Source organism: Ammospiza caudacuta, chromosome 3 (assembly GCF_027887145.1).
Source record: "Ammospiza caudacuta isolate bAmmCau1 chromosome 3, bAmmCau1.pri, whole genome shotgun sequence".
Lineage (NCBI taxonomy): Eukaryota > Metazoa > Chordata > Aves > Passeriformes > Passerellidae > Ammospiza > Ammospiza caudacuta.
The window spans coordinates 66,903,148-66,919,320 of NC_080595.1; the positions used below are offsets into that span (position 1 = coordinate 66,903,148).

Here is a 16,173-nt window from a genome sequence, read left to right on the forward strand (position 1 = left end):
TCACCTGTAACCCCCTGGGTGAAGTTCTTTGACAGTCCTATGCCCTTGGCAACCATGTCCCAGTAAACATGAACGTGCTTTGCACCTGGAACTGCATTCTTGCCTCATCAACTGCTGCCACCTCACTGGATCACACCTGTTTGAATTCAGGTAAAACACCTGAACACCGCTTCTACAGTCCTGTAACAAAGTTCCTGAGTCCTGTAGCAAAGAACAAATTGCTGAATTCAGAAAATGGGCAGACTGCTCTGTCTATGGATTCAGCTCCTTGTACAAGTGGCCAGATTACTCTGGAAAAAACCTTTGATCCACTTCCAGAGCTGGGGAATGTGGCTTTTGTGTTGCATGTATGAAGTTAAGAAAACCTAGTTTTCTTTTGGAGGCTTATCAATAAACCTGTCAGACTGGACATAATGAAACTACTTTCCAGGAACTGCGCACAGCAGACCTTGCACAGCTACTATGACAGGAAAACAAGATGCTGTTAAATCCATAACCACCTGGCACATAGAATAAGAGACAAACTTTTGACAAGTATCACACTTAAGTAACATTTATTTTGTCAGCATAGATGGTCCAAGTTAAAAGTACTCATGCAGTCATGGGGCCTGGCAGCTGTCAACAACTTTTCCCCAGTTTGTGCTATGTGTGAGCACTTCCACTGAAGTGAAAGTAAGGCAGAACCAAGATTTAGCAAGGTACAGGCACTTTGTTCCCAGTTGAAGCAGGGAAAAAAAAAGCCTACATCAGGTCCTGGTCCCCCCACCCCAAAAAAGCCTCATGTGTGTTAAACAAAATGTAAAAAATAAAAACCCCAAAATACAGAAAGTCAGTGTTCCCTAACCATACACTACTAGTTTATGTCATCATATGTAAGACAAGAAGTATAAGAAACCATAAACCAAAGCTCACTATTGACAAGTGTTGGTTACTTGCAGAACAAGCAATGTGGGCAACACCAAGTGTTCACAGCAGTGCAGCAGGAGCCGGGCTCAGCAGTGCCAGCTGTGCCTGGTGGCTTGGCTAACTCCATAGCTAAACAACTGCTTGTATAAGATAGGAAAGGTACTTCAGATTCCACATATCTGGTTACATAAAACAGTGATGTACAAAAAACTCTCATACCAAACAATATTCTAAATAAATAGTTCATCTTCATGACTATATACAGAGCCTCCCTCACATCAGTTATCCAAGAAGGACATGTCTGTGTCCATGGGTGCTGGGGCAAGTTCACACAGGTAGAACAGCGTGGCCTCGCTCGCCTCTGCCTCCGTCAGCGGCTCCAGACGCACCAGTTTGCTCTGGGTGGGCTGGGGATCCAGGCTGCTCTCCAGGAGCTCATCCCCTTCCAGGGACTTTTCAGCAGTGGAAAGAGTTTCAGCTGTGAAGCCCCCACTCTCAACAGCAGAGCCTGGGTTCCCATCGAGGAATGCAAGGAGTGGAAAAGCAGTGTAGTGTATCAGCTGCTTATCTGTGGGGAAAAAAAAATGCCCAGAATATCAATTCATGTGCCTTTCTACATGCAGAAGGAAAAAACAAAATCCAACCCACACTATTTATCTAAAGAATAATTACTAAAATAGATAGGTGTTTGTGTTTTTAAAGAATTGTTATGTTCATATGTAACATTATTAGTGCAGATTCACCTGCAAAACATCAGTTTCTCTGCATCTACTGCAGACAAAAATCTAAAAAGCAAATATACTAAGTATTGTGTTTTGGTTATTTATCAGCATAACATAAAATCAGATAAGGAGCAAATAACTGAGATGGCTTTTAGAGTAATGTTCAACTGTGGAAACATTTCAATAGATGACTACAACTAACCTGATCTGGGCTTAGTACCTTGTGTTTCCTGTGAAGCTGCTGGACCAGCATTATTCTTGTTAGCTTCTTTTCCCTTTGTCTCCACCTGGGAACAAAAGCAAACTTTTAAAATATACTTTTAAAACTTGTTCCAATGCTACTGGAGAACAGCTGAATGACTATGACAAATATTTTTTTATTTGTGATAAGATGCAGTGGCATAATCAGTATTATCCACACTAACATACCTTGGCTGAGAAAACATGAAATGGAAACACAGACTACAAAGCAAGAACCAAAACTAATGCTTTAAATGAACTGGACAAATCTACATCTTTACTTCACTGCTTACTACTGGTTTCTCTTCCCACCAGACAATACAGATGAAACCATTCTGATAGAAGTGCATACCATGTTTGCAAATAAAAACATCTCGGGGATATAAAAGTCAAGGGAGTGGTATAATGTAGAGGTAATGCAAGTTTTAAAGGGCACTGCTAATTAATTAGGGTGCTTTTTACTTTGTTGTTTAAAGCCCAACAGGATGAACTCAGCTGCAGTCTTCCTATTCTCATGCAAGTCTTAAAAGCCAGAGCACAAAGTGCCATGATTCCAGTAAAGAAAACAGCAAAAGATGAGTGAATTTTGCATCTCTCACTAGTGCATATGTTGAGCAATGGATTTAAGACTTACTTTGGTATTAGTGATATGATCATGATCTGTGGGATTCATCTGCACAGAACTTGTAAAAAGCTGAATAAGACAAAAGACATCCAAGTTTTAGGTATCTCAGTGTTGCTATTAAGAATACAAGACCATTGCTTCTGTATGTGTGAGAAAAACCCCTGTACTTATTCCACCCTCTATGAGGACTGGAGACTATGTGGAATTCCATGAACCCTGATCACAAAAGAAACAACTGTATGGCATCTAACATGGTTTACTGCAGTCCTAAAACACCAATTTCTACTGACACTGCTGCATGGATGATTCTGTCTGCAAGATGGATGAAATTGCAAGTGACACCAAGCTGGAAGGAGCCATCAGTAAGTGGAGAGCAGAGGTGCTTTTAAGAGGGATCTCAGTGAAGTGAGAGGGGGCCAACAGCACTCCAGCAGGTTCAGCAGCCACATGTCACCAGGACCCAGTAACCTCATGCACTGGGGCTCAGGTTAGGCTTAAGGAACAAATGGACAGGGAGCAGCACTTCAGAAGGCACATGTGAGTCATGGCAGACAACACCCTGCTACCAGCCAGCAACGTGGTCTTGCAACAGGGAGGAAGGTTCTTTTAACCCCAGTTCATTGAGAAGACCAAAGATAATGTGCTGGGTTATTTCCAAGCAAGAGTACTAATTGACTTGACATCTAAGTTCACATGACAACAAATATCAGCATTATTTCATTAAGCAAGCCACTGTTCAGTAAGAAACTTAAGCATTCACTTGAGCAGTGGTCTAGCATTAAGACTTATACCAGTGCTCCAGAAACTCATAAAAATTTATAACTTTGCTTTGTAAAGGGAAGGAAAAAAAGATCATTTGTGATTTAAATCATATTAAACAGCAACAATACACACAAATGTTTCCTATAGCCTATTATGAAAATACTTAATTTTAAGTCAAAATTACATCAACCAGGAGATCTGGATCTATGCTGAACTGTCGTCCTGACAACATAGCCTGGAAGTCCTCTAAACTGCAGTCGATACTGTCCAGATAATCCAGAAGTTCAACTCTAGAAGGCAAACAGTATTTTATTGCTGTATCCCTTAATAAAGTAAGAGAAATCCTTAAGTAAGCTTTACACAGATGTACTACATGCATCTAAAAATCTTTACCAGAACTAGAATGAACTAAGTCTTTCACAAGAAATGACCTCTGGAAAAATGAAGACTTTTAGCCTCTTTAGGAGAGAACCCAAGTCAGCAGACAGGTGCTCTGGAATAGGTATCACAGGAATCATGTCAACATAACACTATTACATGACATTAGCAGAGATGCAATTCTTGCACAGCCCTTATGGGTCCAATCCACCTGCAGGAATGACAAAAATAAATCCTGACGATTTCAGCAATCTCCACAACATTACACTGCCAGATTAAACAACTCAACTCACTCACTTAACAATTAAAATCAGAGGTCGCATCTTAAAATACTTAAAATAGAAGAATCTTCAGAAATTGGATGGAATATCAGTAGCCTGTAAGTTTAAAGTTCTCAGCAGAAACTGCTTTTCAGTTCTTTTTACTTCAGTCAAATAATCAGTTCTAATACTAGAAAAAACAAAAGACCAGATTACTTACTTTCCAAGAAGATTTATATTCTGTGAAATTACTCCATTTTCATTGAGTATGGAATCCATCACAGAGACTGGGTCTTCAGCAGTTGAAGTTGACTGGTTATTCAGCTGTACAGCACTTGACATGAGCGGGCTCGTGCTGTCACTGACATGGCTGGCTGGAGCATTACCTGGGACAGCAACTGATTCAGTGTTTTTATCCCCTTGAATTACAGGGGCATATTCATCTTCATTATCATCTTCCACAATTACAATATCAGGAGAATGGTAGCTACAGCTACAGCTGTAATGTGAGATAAATTAATTACAGCATTTCATACACACTTAAATGGGTATTATTCCACAGGTTTAGTTACCTTTCACTTCAGTCAAGCTACTATCAGGAAAGAACCTTTTCTACTGCTTTTTAATACTAAATACAACAAGATACTCGAAATATCTATCTTTCATTGATACAGTTCTGTAATGATCTATACAATTAATGCAGCTCAGTTAGCAGACACTCTTGTGCCAGACTACAGTAACCAACTGCTAAAGAGCTATAGGAACATTGACACTTTTGTCATTAGTACCACTGTAAGCTTGCATATAAACGTGAAGTATGTACCACATCATACAAGGTCACCAAGACAGACAGACAGTATATATTTTGCCTATTTCCTGTTGAACAGCATCAACTCTGGAGCACCCACAACAAAGCATCCCAGTCAACAGGTTTGTAGTTAACCTTATTATGCATACCAGGAACAAAACCTGAAAACCAAGAGCGAGCCTCAAATGATTTGCTTTCATGCCTATTCTGGTTCTTAACCCTTAAGAAGCTGTTAGTTACGCTGCCTCTCTATCACAGCCTTTTTTTTATTTAGCTCTTCTATCAGAGAATGCATTCCCAGGCATCAGCTGAGCAAGAACAATAGTGCCAATTCAAGTATAAGCTACAAATAATATTTTTTTTTCCTTGAGGCATAATACAGGCCCTATCAGTCCAATGCTACTCAAGAAGAGAGTTGCATCTAAATCCTTGGACTGAGTTTCAACTTGCTTGTAGCTGAAAGATGAACTTCTGTAGCACTGGAGTACAGACTGGAAGGAACTCAATTACAAAAAACAACTGGACTGCAAAAAACCCAGAACCCTGAAATTAATTGGCTTAATGCAAGGACCACACTAAAATCTGACATACGCCACATGTAAATTTTTCTCCACAAAAACCTGGAAAAACAAGGGAAGTCATTCCTATCTGTACTCACAATCAAAAAGTAAAGAAGACTTCTCTTACTCTAGCTTTAGTATATTTAACTATTATGCAATAATACAGATTGCTTTCACCAGTTTCTATCTATCCTCCCAATATTAAAACTCCAACAGCAAATTAACTATTTTGGAACAAATCCAGAGGTCACTAAGTCAAAAGCTAGTGTGAATTCACAGATTAAGTTTCTGTATGTGCTGAATAATTCTAACCACTTCACCAAAAAAATTATCTAAGACATCTGAATTAGTGCATGTTATACAACACTGAAAGTCATTTATCAACACAAACATCTTGAGACTTCTTACTTGGAAGAATCTGAAGTGGTATCTTCACTTGTTTCTGGTGTAACAGGAAGATTTTCTTCATCAGCCATGGGATGTTCTTCCGCACCCACATCCTCAGTGACATCATAAATAACAATGTCATCTGAAATCTGTTCCCTTTTTTTTAAGCCCTCATTTCTGTTGAGAGGTACCTGAGAATTATTTTTAAAAGAGTCAGGGTAGAGGGACAATGAGCTTCAGCATTTTGACAGTTACCATTGTATCTTAAAATGCTTCACATCTAATGAAGTCTAAGAGCTTTTCTACACCTTGGAGATTACAAGCTGTTTGTATAGATCTATGTTTAATAGAAAAAGCTATACAAGTAAATAAACATGCTGGAGAATAACAGCTATAGGAAAAAGAATTGGTAAATACTACAGGCGTAGAAATAAAATTATACTAGCACTGTCAGACATTAGAACTAAAAATATTAAAACAGTGACTGCTGTTTAAACAATACTTTGTTATAAAGCTAATTCTAGTGCCACACTAGAGAGCTTGTTTTAACAATTTCCTCACCTATTACTACTTGGACAGCTGAAAACAACTTTCAGCGGTGTGACTCATTCAAATGTAACAGGAACATGACATGACTGAGCAGCACCCTGGGCCCTTGTCCCTGTATGGGGCCAGGGATGCCACATTCCCAAGATAACACTGAAACATTTTATGTGCTATTTCTAATAGCACCACTCTTAAAAGCAAACTGCTTTCAGCACCATCATGTATTTAATACACAGATAACTGGTTTATATATGCTTATGTTGGAAAGTGAAGGGTGATTATCAACCCCTCCAGCTTGTGAAAGGAAGCAACACAGCCTATCACCTGTACAAGCTGACAACTCTCAGTACACAGCTGAGTTATAGTCTCCATATGACAATGAATTTGATCCATGTGCCCACCTGCACTCCATCCAAACAGAGAGTACCCATAATAGAAAACTTACATGGTGGCTACTGTCAGTTGGTTCTTTCACAATTTTCTGAAATACATTCGACTTTGTAGGTCCATTAGTGTTCAGAAGTAGAGGCCTACATCAGAAAGAGCAAAGTGAGGCAGCCATCTCAAACCCACCTCTTTGGTCATGAGTCAACAAGGTGTGTCAGTTTATCAAGTGGACAGGAAGTGTCCAACATCATATTTACCTCTTACGTTTTAGGCTCACTAGTTGGTTGTTCTGCACCAAGGTAACAATGAATTGTACAATCTGTAAGGGAGAGAACACTACTGTTGGTTGCTTTATTTTGTAGTTGTTTCTCATAAGCACCAAGGCATCTTATAGCAAAAGACACCAGTAATAAAACCTATACATAAACAGCAGAACACTTTCTTTGCATAATAACTTTTATACAAAGCTGTTCAGAAAACCTAAAAATCAAGGTATAAACCAGTGCTGATAATACCTAAATAGTTACTCAATTGTTAAAGACTTCACATAGCAGGTGATAAAAGCCAGCTTTTATACAACATCATACAAGACACAGAAAGACATGCAGCAACTCAAAAGATTACAAGAATTCTAATTAGCAATGACAAAAGGCATATAGGGATGTGGACCATATACATAACCTGAATCTGTAAATACTGGTTCTGGTGAAAGACACTTTTGACAGATTCAGAAAAAAAATTACATGTACAATTAACAGTATTCATCACCTGTGATTCCTTCTGAAATGTTAGCCTTCCTTCTCTTATGCTTTAAATCTAAGGCTTTAAAGTATGTATCTGGCTTGAAGAAACTGGGAAAAAAATCAGCAAGTATTTGCTACAAGACTGCTTGCAGTGATGCCCTGATATGTTAAAAAAATAGATTATAAACTCTACGCATTTATATCAGTTTTGGTCGATCATAAATCTAACTGTTAAATAATCTAAGTTAACATATTATCAATAGGTTCCACTCAATTATTTATTCCCCTGGTAAACAGAATATACAGTCAGTAGGTCAGTTAAGTGGGGCAACAGTGAACTTACAATACAGAATCTTGAAATTCTTGCAGTGAGCAAGTTACTCCCAAGCAGCTGACAGAGAATTAGACATCTGATTCCCAAAGTAATAAAGAAATGGATGGACCATATTAAGGTTAATGTAGTAACAGATGTAGGATGTTCTTGAGCCTCTTTCTTTAAAAATGTTCACAATACTTTGGCCTTATTTTCTACTTATGCAATAAAATACCCTGAATGTTTGTATTACTAGGGTTTGTTCATCATATACCACCCTGCTGTTTTTTCTATTAAAGAGAGATCTGACATTATAAAAAGCTGAGTGAGGGCAAAGCAAGATAACATGGCAAAGCATTCCTGTTTCAGAAGCACTCACTCAAGCACACACAACACTTGAATGAAGCCTTACCTTTCGAATAACTTGCTGCTGTTGCAAGTGTTTTGCTCTCAGTTCTGACACTTCCCTCCAAAGGGATTCATTCTCTCTGTTTAAAAATGATGATTTGAAAGTCACACTAAAACTAGTATTTAATTTTTGTTAAAGATCAGTTGGCTTCATTTAAACACTTTGAAATGTGTTTCTAGATTGGGGGTTGGAGTGGGAGTGTCACACAGTCACCAAGCAGCCTTGGAAAGTAACTGTGAAACAAAGACTCAAAAACAACAAATAGCCTGCAGAGAATTTCCATCTGCTTTAAAGGAAAAAAAAAACAAAATTCCCAAATTTGGCAATAATCATTACCCATACATTCAGCACTTAAAAATTAACCATCAGCATTTAACAGTTACCTCCATTAGCTCCAGTAAACAGGCATGTTAGGTGACCAGTTAGGTGACCAAAAATAACAGGAGCATGTCAGAGGTAGCAGTTTTCACAAAACACTGTTTTAGAAACCTTGGTTCTTCCAGTACTCACAGGACTCCAATTACTGAGACAGTGTAAAAACTGCCCTACTGTGACCATAAGCCTTTTTGCTTCCACAGTGTATGCCATGTTAAGAGGTAGATAATGAGTACCAAAAGCTTCAGTGAATATGGGTAGACAACATACCACCCTCCTCTCTTTTGTAGTTTAATTTTCAACACAAAGAAGCAAACTGCACTGGTGTATGGGGTTTTAGGAAACCTTAAACTACACTTTCAGAAACAGCAGCTCATGTGCAGTGTGATGAAGGGTACTGCTCGCTCCTCAAAGTGCTCCTATGTCTAACACACAATTTAAGAGTACAGTTCCATCACAAAATTAACAGCAGAAGTGAGGGACTCTGAACTTTCTCAGCTTTTTCACTAGCTTTCTCAACATGTTTTGTAGGACCAGGTGTTCTGATTTAGCTCCAGTTTCTACTTCATTCACTTTAAACTGATGAGATGACAATATGGATGTCAAAGACTAACCCCTAGGTTCTCATCTCTACAAACTGTCACTTAATTAGCAGCTGGCTGTCATTTCAGTGAAAGCCAGCCCTGCTCTGGGCAGCAGTTTGGACCTGATGGCATTCTGAGGTTCCTTTCAACCCAAATTCATCCAGGATTTCAAAAGGGCAAATATGATTTTGACTCTAGATTGTCCAAATTCTAACAAAGAGTACGCCCTAAGCAAAAGAAGTTTGCCTCTAAATATTCTACCACTCAAGTCAGTAGAACTGAAGTCTAGAAATGAGAGAATTTACTTCTTAAAACCTGAACTAATCACTGACCTCTGCCACAGAGGTACACTGTCATGAAACCATCTTCTAGAAGATGAAATAGAAACTCTAATAGTTTCTACTGAGATGATGTGACTTACAGTGCATGACCTTATGCTTATGTATCTAGTCTGTATGTACATATTCTAAAGAATTAAGTAATTTGTGACACTTATCTCACTGTTGAGAATAAATCATAATTTCTAAGCAGGCAGTAATGAAATTCTACAAAAACTCTATTTACATTTGGATTTTCAATTCCGTTTCTTTGTCAATAAGGTAACTAATGAATTTCCAAATTAGATTTTCTAAACACTTTTTCATGGATATTAACACTTCCACAATTTTTAACAGTGGGGCGTAAGGACAAAACAGGAAAATAAAAACAATGAGCATAGACATTAACTGTCCTACAAAATTATTATATGCAAGCTGCACAAACCAAACTCTGCCTCAAAACAATACATTAGCTATTTTAAACTTGAAGACAAAAATACTCAGCATACTTTATACTAAGAGCTGATTTAAATATTCAGACTCAACATCTATATGGAAATATTATTAAAGGTGTTATTTAATTGCCTAGTTACTGCCTGTAACTTTTAATAATATCAAAAAACTCAATTTTAAAGCAATTTTTATGGAAGTTTATGTTCCTAAAGCAATAACTGAAATGAGGCAACCAGAAACCAAGAGACACCTAGAAACATGTCTTTGTCCAATATCTAGTATCAACAATTACTCAGCATTAAGGATGAGATACTGATGAAGCAACTTACCTCTTCAAAAGAGACAACTGAGATTCAATAGTTGTTTGCTTAATTTGCACCTTTTGAGCACTGCATATTATTTTAGAGAGATCTTCCTGACGGATCTTGTTTTCCTCAGGTCTCGAAGAAGAAACCTTTAAAAGATTAGAATCCAGAAACAACACTTCCCTTAACTCATGCTTAACTATTATTCTCTTTTGGTGATGAAGTATATTTTCTTACTAATGTTAGCAAAATATAGACTTAATTTAATAATAAACCAAGCATCAAAGAAAACCCCCAAACCAGAAACAGCTGTTACCACATTAGCTTTAGTTGTTACAAATATTTGTGTACACTCCTGACTCTTCAGGCATTTTCCCAAGTGTTCTATTTTATCATAACTGCATCACAAAACCTGGTGATAACCAGTACATCACCCTGTGCTGGTTTTGGCTGGCATGGGGTGATTTTCTTCATAGCAGCAAACACAAGGCTCTGTTTTAGACTTGTGCAGTTGTGCTGCAGTGCTGGCAATACAGAGATGTTTCTGTTACTGCTGAGCAATGCTTACACATGGAGTCAAGGGCTTTTCTGCTTCTCACCTCACTCCACCAGCCAGTTGGCTGGGGCTGCACAAAAAATTGAGAGGGCACACACACAGCTGGGAGTTAACCCCACCTCACCAGAGGAGCATCCCCTACCATATGGTCTCATGCTTAGCACATAAAACTGAGGGAAAGAAGAAGGAAGTGGAAGGGATGTTCAGAATGATAGCATTTGTCTTCCCAAGTCACCATTACATGTGATGGGGCCCCGCTTTCCTGGGGATGGCTGAACACCTGCCTGCCCATGGGGAGTGGTAAATGAATTCCCAGTTTGGCTTTGCTTGTGTGTGTGTAGCTTTTGCTTTATTTATTAAACTGCCTTCATCTCAACCCACGAGTCTTCTCACTTTTACTCTCCCAATTCACTTCCACATCCTGACATGAGGGTAGTGAGCAAGTAGCTGTGTGGGGTTGTGCTCTTGGCTGGAATTAACCATGACATCAGGTTTCATTTGCCATATTTCTATTTGCTATCCATATACACTTGACTCAGTAACAGCAGAGCACATTTCAGAAGCATAACAAATGTGTTTATACATTTGCCCCATTCTCTTGGGTGTACAGTCTAATGCTTACAGAAGCTTTGTTCTGAAACAAGCTACATAAACGAGCAGTTTCTTACATTGCTGATGGTAAAGTCAAAGTATGCTCTGCACTTCTAATACTCATTTGCAAATTGTCATATTACATAAAACTTACACTTTTTTGCCACCTGTGAAACTTTACTACAATGACAGCAAAGTAGATAAAAAAAGCCTTGTCAAATCCCCCAAAATATCTTTACAAGCTCAAGATCTAAATGAAAGCAGGGAAGTTTGTTTCCATAAAGTCTGAACTTATTTGCACTCACAATCCTGCATTAAAATTTGACATGAACTTAACTATTTATCAATACTGAACAGTACAGGTTTTCCACACACTGGATTTTCACTAACCTTCCTTTTAATGTGTTCCAGCAAGTCCTCCCGGCCCTGCCTAAAATATGCATGCCGAAACTCTACTGGACCGTCTCGCTCCAGTTTGACAATTCCAGAATCAACATGGACGACTTTACGGAAGCCATCTTAAAAAAAAAAAAAGAAAAATCTCAAAACCCACATTAAGAAATTCAAAATATGCTGTCCCCACTATCTTTGAGAATAAGACAGTATCCTAGTTGCAAGAACACAAAGCACCTGCTCAGAGGAAATGACAACTTTTATGTACAGGACTTAAAACTGTGCTAGAATGCAAAAATCCAGGAACTTACACATGTTTAACTGTCTGACAAAGCTTGCCATGTTGTTATGCTTGAAGTACTTGGGAAGAATCTCTTTTGCAAATCTCTGTTCATCCAACACCAAGAAACTCTTTCCATTCTAAAATGAGAGAGACACATTAAGCTACTTAAAAACCATAGCAGAAAACACACTGGGCTTTTAGAATTAATCACCAGATTGGAATGCTTCCTTTGTGCACGCAGTACATTACTGATCTGCTTGCCTACAATTTTCCAAAACAAAAAGGGTACAAACCTTGCAGTTGCAAAGCAACTGAGTACTATCAATTACATCATTACCTGTATCTAAAGGCAAACATCTCTACTGTTACACACTGCTTGAAGATATGAAATAATTGTTTACCAGCAATGATCAGTTTCACTACAGGACAATACTATCAATTTCGAATGTAGTCTTGAAGCCCTGGTAAGGAATTTTAACAAAGAACCTGAGCAAGGAAAAAACACCAACAACCAGCTGACAGTCCCATCTGCTTTTCAGTATAAAACCATGATTGGTTTGATAGGATCTGTAGAGCAGATGAAGCTGTCAAAGAGGTGAGAGTGTCCACTGGGTTTTGAAGTTACCAAAAAGGTAGTCACCTAAAGCAAGATTCCCCTCCTGGAACGCCAGTTGTGAGGGAAGACTGATCTTTAATTTAATCCACAGGCTTTAACTAAAATAGAAGGATCAGATCTTTGTTCTTCAATGACTGCACTCCATTTAAACTACAGGGCAAGTAATTGGCAGAATGCAAATTACCTACTTCAAAATGGTTTAGGTTTTGTCTACACATCCACAATACTCTCACTCTGTAGTTAATAAAAAGTCTTATCTTCAACAATGTCAACACTTTTCCTGCATCTTCTTAAGAGGCCTTTTTCCTTTAGTGAGTCACTTCTCTTATCCTCAAATGCCAGCAGCTCTGTGATCCCAAGAAGCTTAAAGAACCAGCTGTAAGACCATATGTAGGTCCTTGTCCAAAGGCAGGTGTCCTTGTTTCAGCTAGGATAGAATTTTTTTTGTAGTAGCTAGTAGAGTGCTGAGTTTTGGATTCAGTGAGGGAATAATGTTGATAGTAAGTTAAGTTTTAGTTGTTGCTGAGCAGTGCTTACCCTAAGTCAAGGTCTTTTCGGCCTCCCAAGCACTGCCAGCAAGCAGGCACACATAAAGCTGGGAGGGTGCATGGCCAGGACAGCTGACCCAAGCTGGGCAAAGGGATACTCCACACCAGGGAACATCATGCCCAATATATAAACTGGGGAGTTACCCAGCAGGAGGGCCAACTGCTCTTTCCGGATGGGCTGGGTACTGGCCTGCAGGTGGTCACCAATTGTACTGGGCATTTGTTTCTCTTGTGTTTTCTTTCTGTTTTATTACTGTTATCACACACTTCACTTCATTTCAGTGTTAAATGGTCATCTCAACCCACGAGTTTTACTTTCTCTACCAGGGGGTGGGGAAGTGAGCAAGCGGCTGAGCTCTACTTAGTTACCAGTGGGGGTTAAAGCACAACAGCTCGTTCCAGCAATCAGCAGGGTGCATCAGAAACAGGATGTTACAAATGGCTCTCCACTGGATGACTTGGGCCTCAACACTGAGAGGAACGTGGGGAGATTAAAACTGCCCATAATGCCTACCTACCTCCTGCTGAGAACCAATCAGTGGAAGAAAAAGGAGAAGCAAAAGAAATGCAAGAACAGACTATTTTAGCCAATGCTGTGTGTTAAATGCACAAACTGAAGGTGCTGAAGCAAGTGACACTACAGTGACCTGTGACACCAACAGACAACTTCCATGCAATGCCTCACTTTATCAGCACCTTGACATTGTCCAGGCCTAGCACATGAAAAATGTGGGAAACACATCCACAAGCTCTTGCTGCCCTGACAGTCACTTACAGCAAAGCTGCACAGACATTAAGCCTGTAAGCTTCACTACACAGCTAAATACGAGTGTCAGCTCCTAGTGCCAATGACTCCAGCACACAGCAGTCTCCCAAGTGCTTCATTTGGTACTCCTCACCCATCACAAGCAATCCCTATACCTCTGGTTGTTAATAATATCAACTGTGATGGGTGAACCTTCCCCTCTAGAAACAGCTTTGCAGAATCTCAATTATTTTTACTGTTTTTAATTTAAAAAATAACACAAAGATACCTACACAGGTATTGGTACATTTACTTTAAATAAACATAAAAATAGATTTGGAAATACGCCATCAAAAGCATAAGGCAGCAAAACCAGCATTTTTTAATGTAGACAATGTAAATCTTCATAAAGCCTTTAGTATCTCTCTTCCAAAAAAAAAAAAAAAAGAAAAAAAAAACCCCGAAAATCACAAAAAAATCCCATCCTAAAACAAAACAAACAAAAAAAAACACCAAGAAAAGCTGCCATAATCTCTTGAGGCCTCCTGCCTCCCTCCTTGGGAAGTTTTGGTTGAAGGTATTGGTAAATCATTTCCAGTAAAATATTTAAGACATTTCATTATTTCTAGAGCATTTAAAATCAGAAGTTCTCAATTGAGTTTAACTCAATACCAAAAAGATATGGATACGATTTGAGAACACGACTTTATTGAAAACAGCATATAGGGGAAAAAATGAAGCAGTTATTATTAAAATACGTGCTTAGAACTGTCATGATGCTCACTGTAGCAACGTGCCAGCCCTTCATTGCCCTCTGAGAAAACTGGGGCCCAATTCGAGCTCCCCCATGGCCCTTCCCGCCACCCCAGCAGGTGGACACGGAGCCCGGGAAGCCCCCGGCCATGCCCCACGTGGCCGCCCCCCCGTGTCCCAGCGGGATCCGGCCCGGGGGCAGCACACAGGAAACAGCACCGGGCCTGAGCACGCCGCTCTTCCATCCCCCGGAGCTCTCCCGCAGCCCCGGCTCACAGAGGGCGAGCCCCGTTCCCGGCGCACCCACCACCCCGCAGCCCCACGCTCCCCACACGCTGGCTCCTTAACCGCACGGCAAAATCCTCCCGCTCACGGGCCCCTTCGCACCCCCACGGGCGCCCGAGCCTGCTCAGTCAGAGCCGCCAGACAGACACCCCCGCCCTCCGCAGCGGTGCGGGGGACGCGCCCCCAGGGCGGGCACCGCAGCTCCCACTCCATAGTTAAAACACAAGGGAGAGGCTGAGGGCTGAGGCGAGCCGGCCTCTGCCGAACAGCTCAGCTCAGCCCGGCCCGAGCCCAACCAAGCCATGTGGCCGTGCCCTGATTTTCCATCCTCCCCACGGGCACGCCGAGGCCCCAGCAGGCCCCGATGCCTGCCGGAGCGAAGCGCAGGGTGATGGCGGGGGCTCGGCCACACGCGGGCGGGTAGGAGGTGAGGGGGGAAAGAGGGCCGACCTGGCTCCAGGTGATGAGCTGGTTGCTGGGGGTCTCGCCCAGCAGAGCCCACAGCTTGCTGAGGAAGGCCGGGACCCCCGGGCTGGCGAAGGGAGGCGACGGCTGCTGGGGAGGCTGCGGGGGCGGCGGTGCCAGCGTCTGCTGCTGCTGTTGCTGCTTCATTGTCGCTCGGGAGCCTCCGCGGCCTCTGTCCGGGAGGGAGCACAACCAAACCGGCCTGGCCCCGCCCCTCGCCCTCACCCCGCATGCGCGGCGGCCCCGCAGCTCGCGCGCGTGCCGGCCCCGCCCCTTCCCCCTGCGCCTTACATAACGTCCCCACGTGCGCTGCCCTCACGTGTCACAACAGCGCGGGCACGGGAGGGGGACGGGGCCAATAGCGGCGCGCCTCGCGTCGGGGGGCGGGGCCGCGTCGCGCGGGCGCACGTTCCCGGCGGGGCAGCGGCGCGTGGCGAGGGGCGGGCGGGCGCGCGGCTGAGGGGGGCGGGCGGTGAGCGGGAGCGGCCCCGCTGCGGCTCCCGGGCGACGGCGGGCGAGGGCCTCGAGCGGGCCTTCTAAGGCCTCATCCCAGCCTGGCGTTTCCGAACCGCCTGGGAGAAAGGCGAAGAGTAGCTAATAGCTCAAAAACATGAGTACGCAGGGCGTGTGCACAACAGGAACGTGCAAACCAACTCTCCCCAAAAGCATCTCGGGCAGGCCCTAAGCAGACCCCTCTGCATGGCAACTTGTGTTTAGACTTCAGACTTATCAGCTGCTGAAACTGTGAAAAGAAACTGGGTATCTCAAGGAAAAGAAAATAATGAATGGTGAAATACACTAATTTTTTTTATACTCTACCAAGTATTTTGCAAAACTTAATCACATATTAACTGCAAA

The 16,173-nt window shown here is 41.6% G+C and overlaps 1 protein-coding gene across 7 annotated transcripts; it reads right to left on the bottom strand.

Annotated features, from left to right (window-relative positions):
* Positions 1–546: 546 nt before the first annotated feature.
* Positions 547–15,524, bottom strand: HSF2 (heat shock transcription factor 2). 7 transcript variants are annotated; one of them, XM_058801806.1, is made up of 13 exons: positions 15,301–15,524; positions 11,932–12,040; positions 11,618–11,745; positions 10,105–10,229; positions 8,050–8,125; positions 6,839–6,900; positions 6,640–6,724; positions 5,670–5,839; positions 4,114–4,392; positions 3,440–3,545; positions 2,503–2,562; positions 1,849–1,915; positions 547–1,474 (listed from the first exon to the last, which is right to left on the bottom strand). In XM_058801806.1, the coding sequence occupies exons 1-13, from the start codon at positions 15,460–15,462 to the stop codon at positions 1,185–1,187; spliced, it is 1,719 nt and encodes a 572-aa protein (XP_058657789.1). In that variant the 5' UTR covers positions 15,463–15,524; the 3' UTR covers positions 547–1,184. The 7 variants fall into 7 exon arrangements, with proteins under 7 accessions (XP_058657789.1, XP_058657788.1, XP_058657791.1 ...); XM_058801805.1 differs by having other exon boundaries at positions 1,831–1,915; XM_058801808.1 differs by lacking the exon at positions 2,503–2,562.
* Positions 15,525–16,173: the final 649 nt, after the last annotated feature.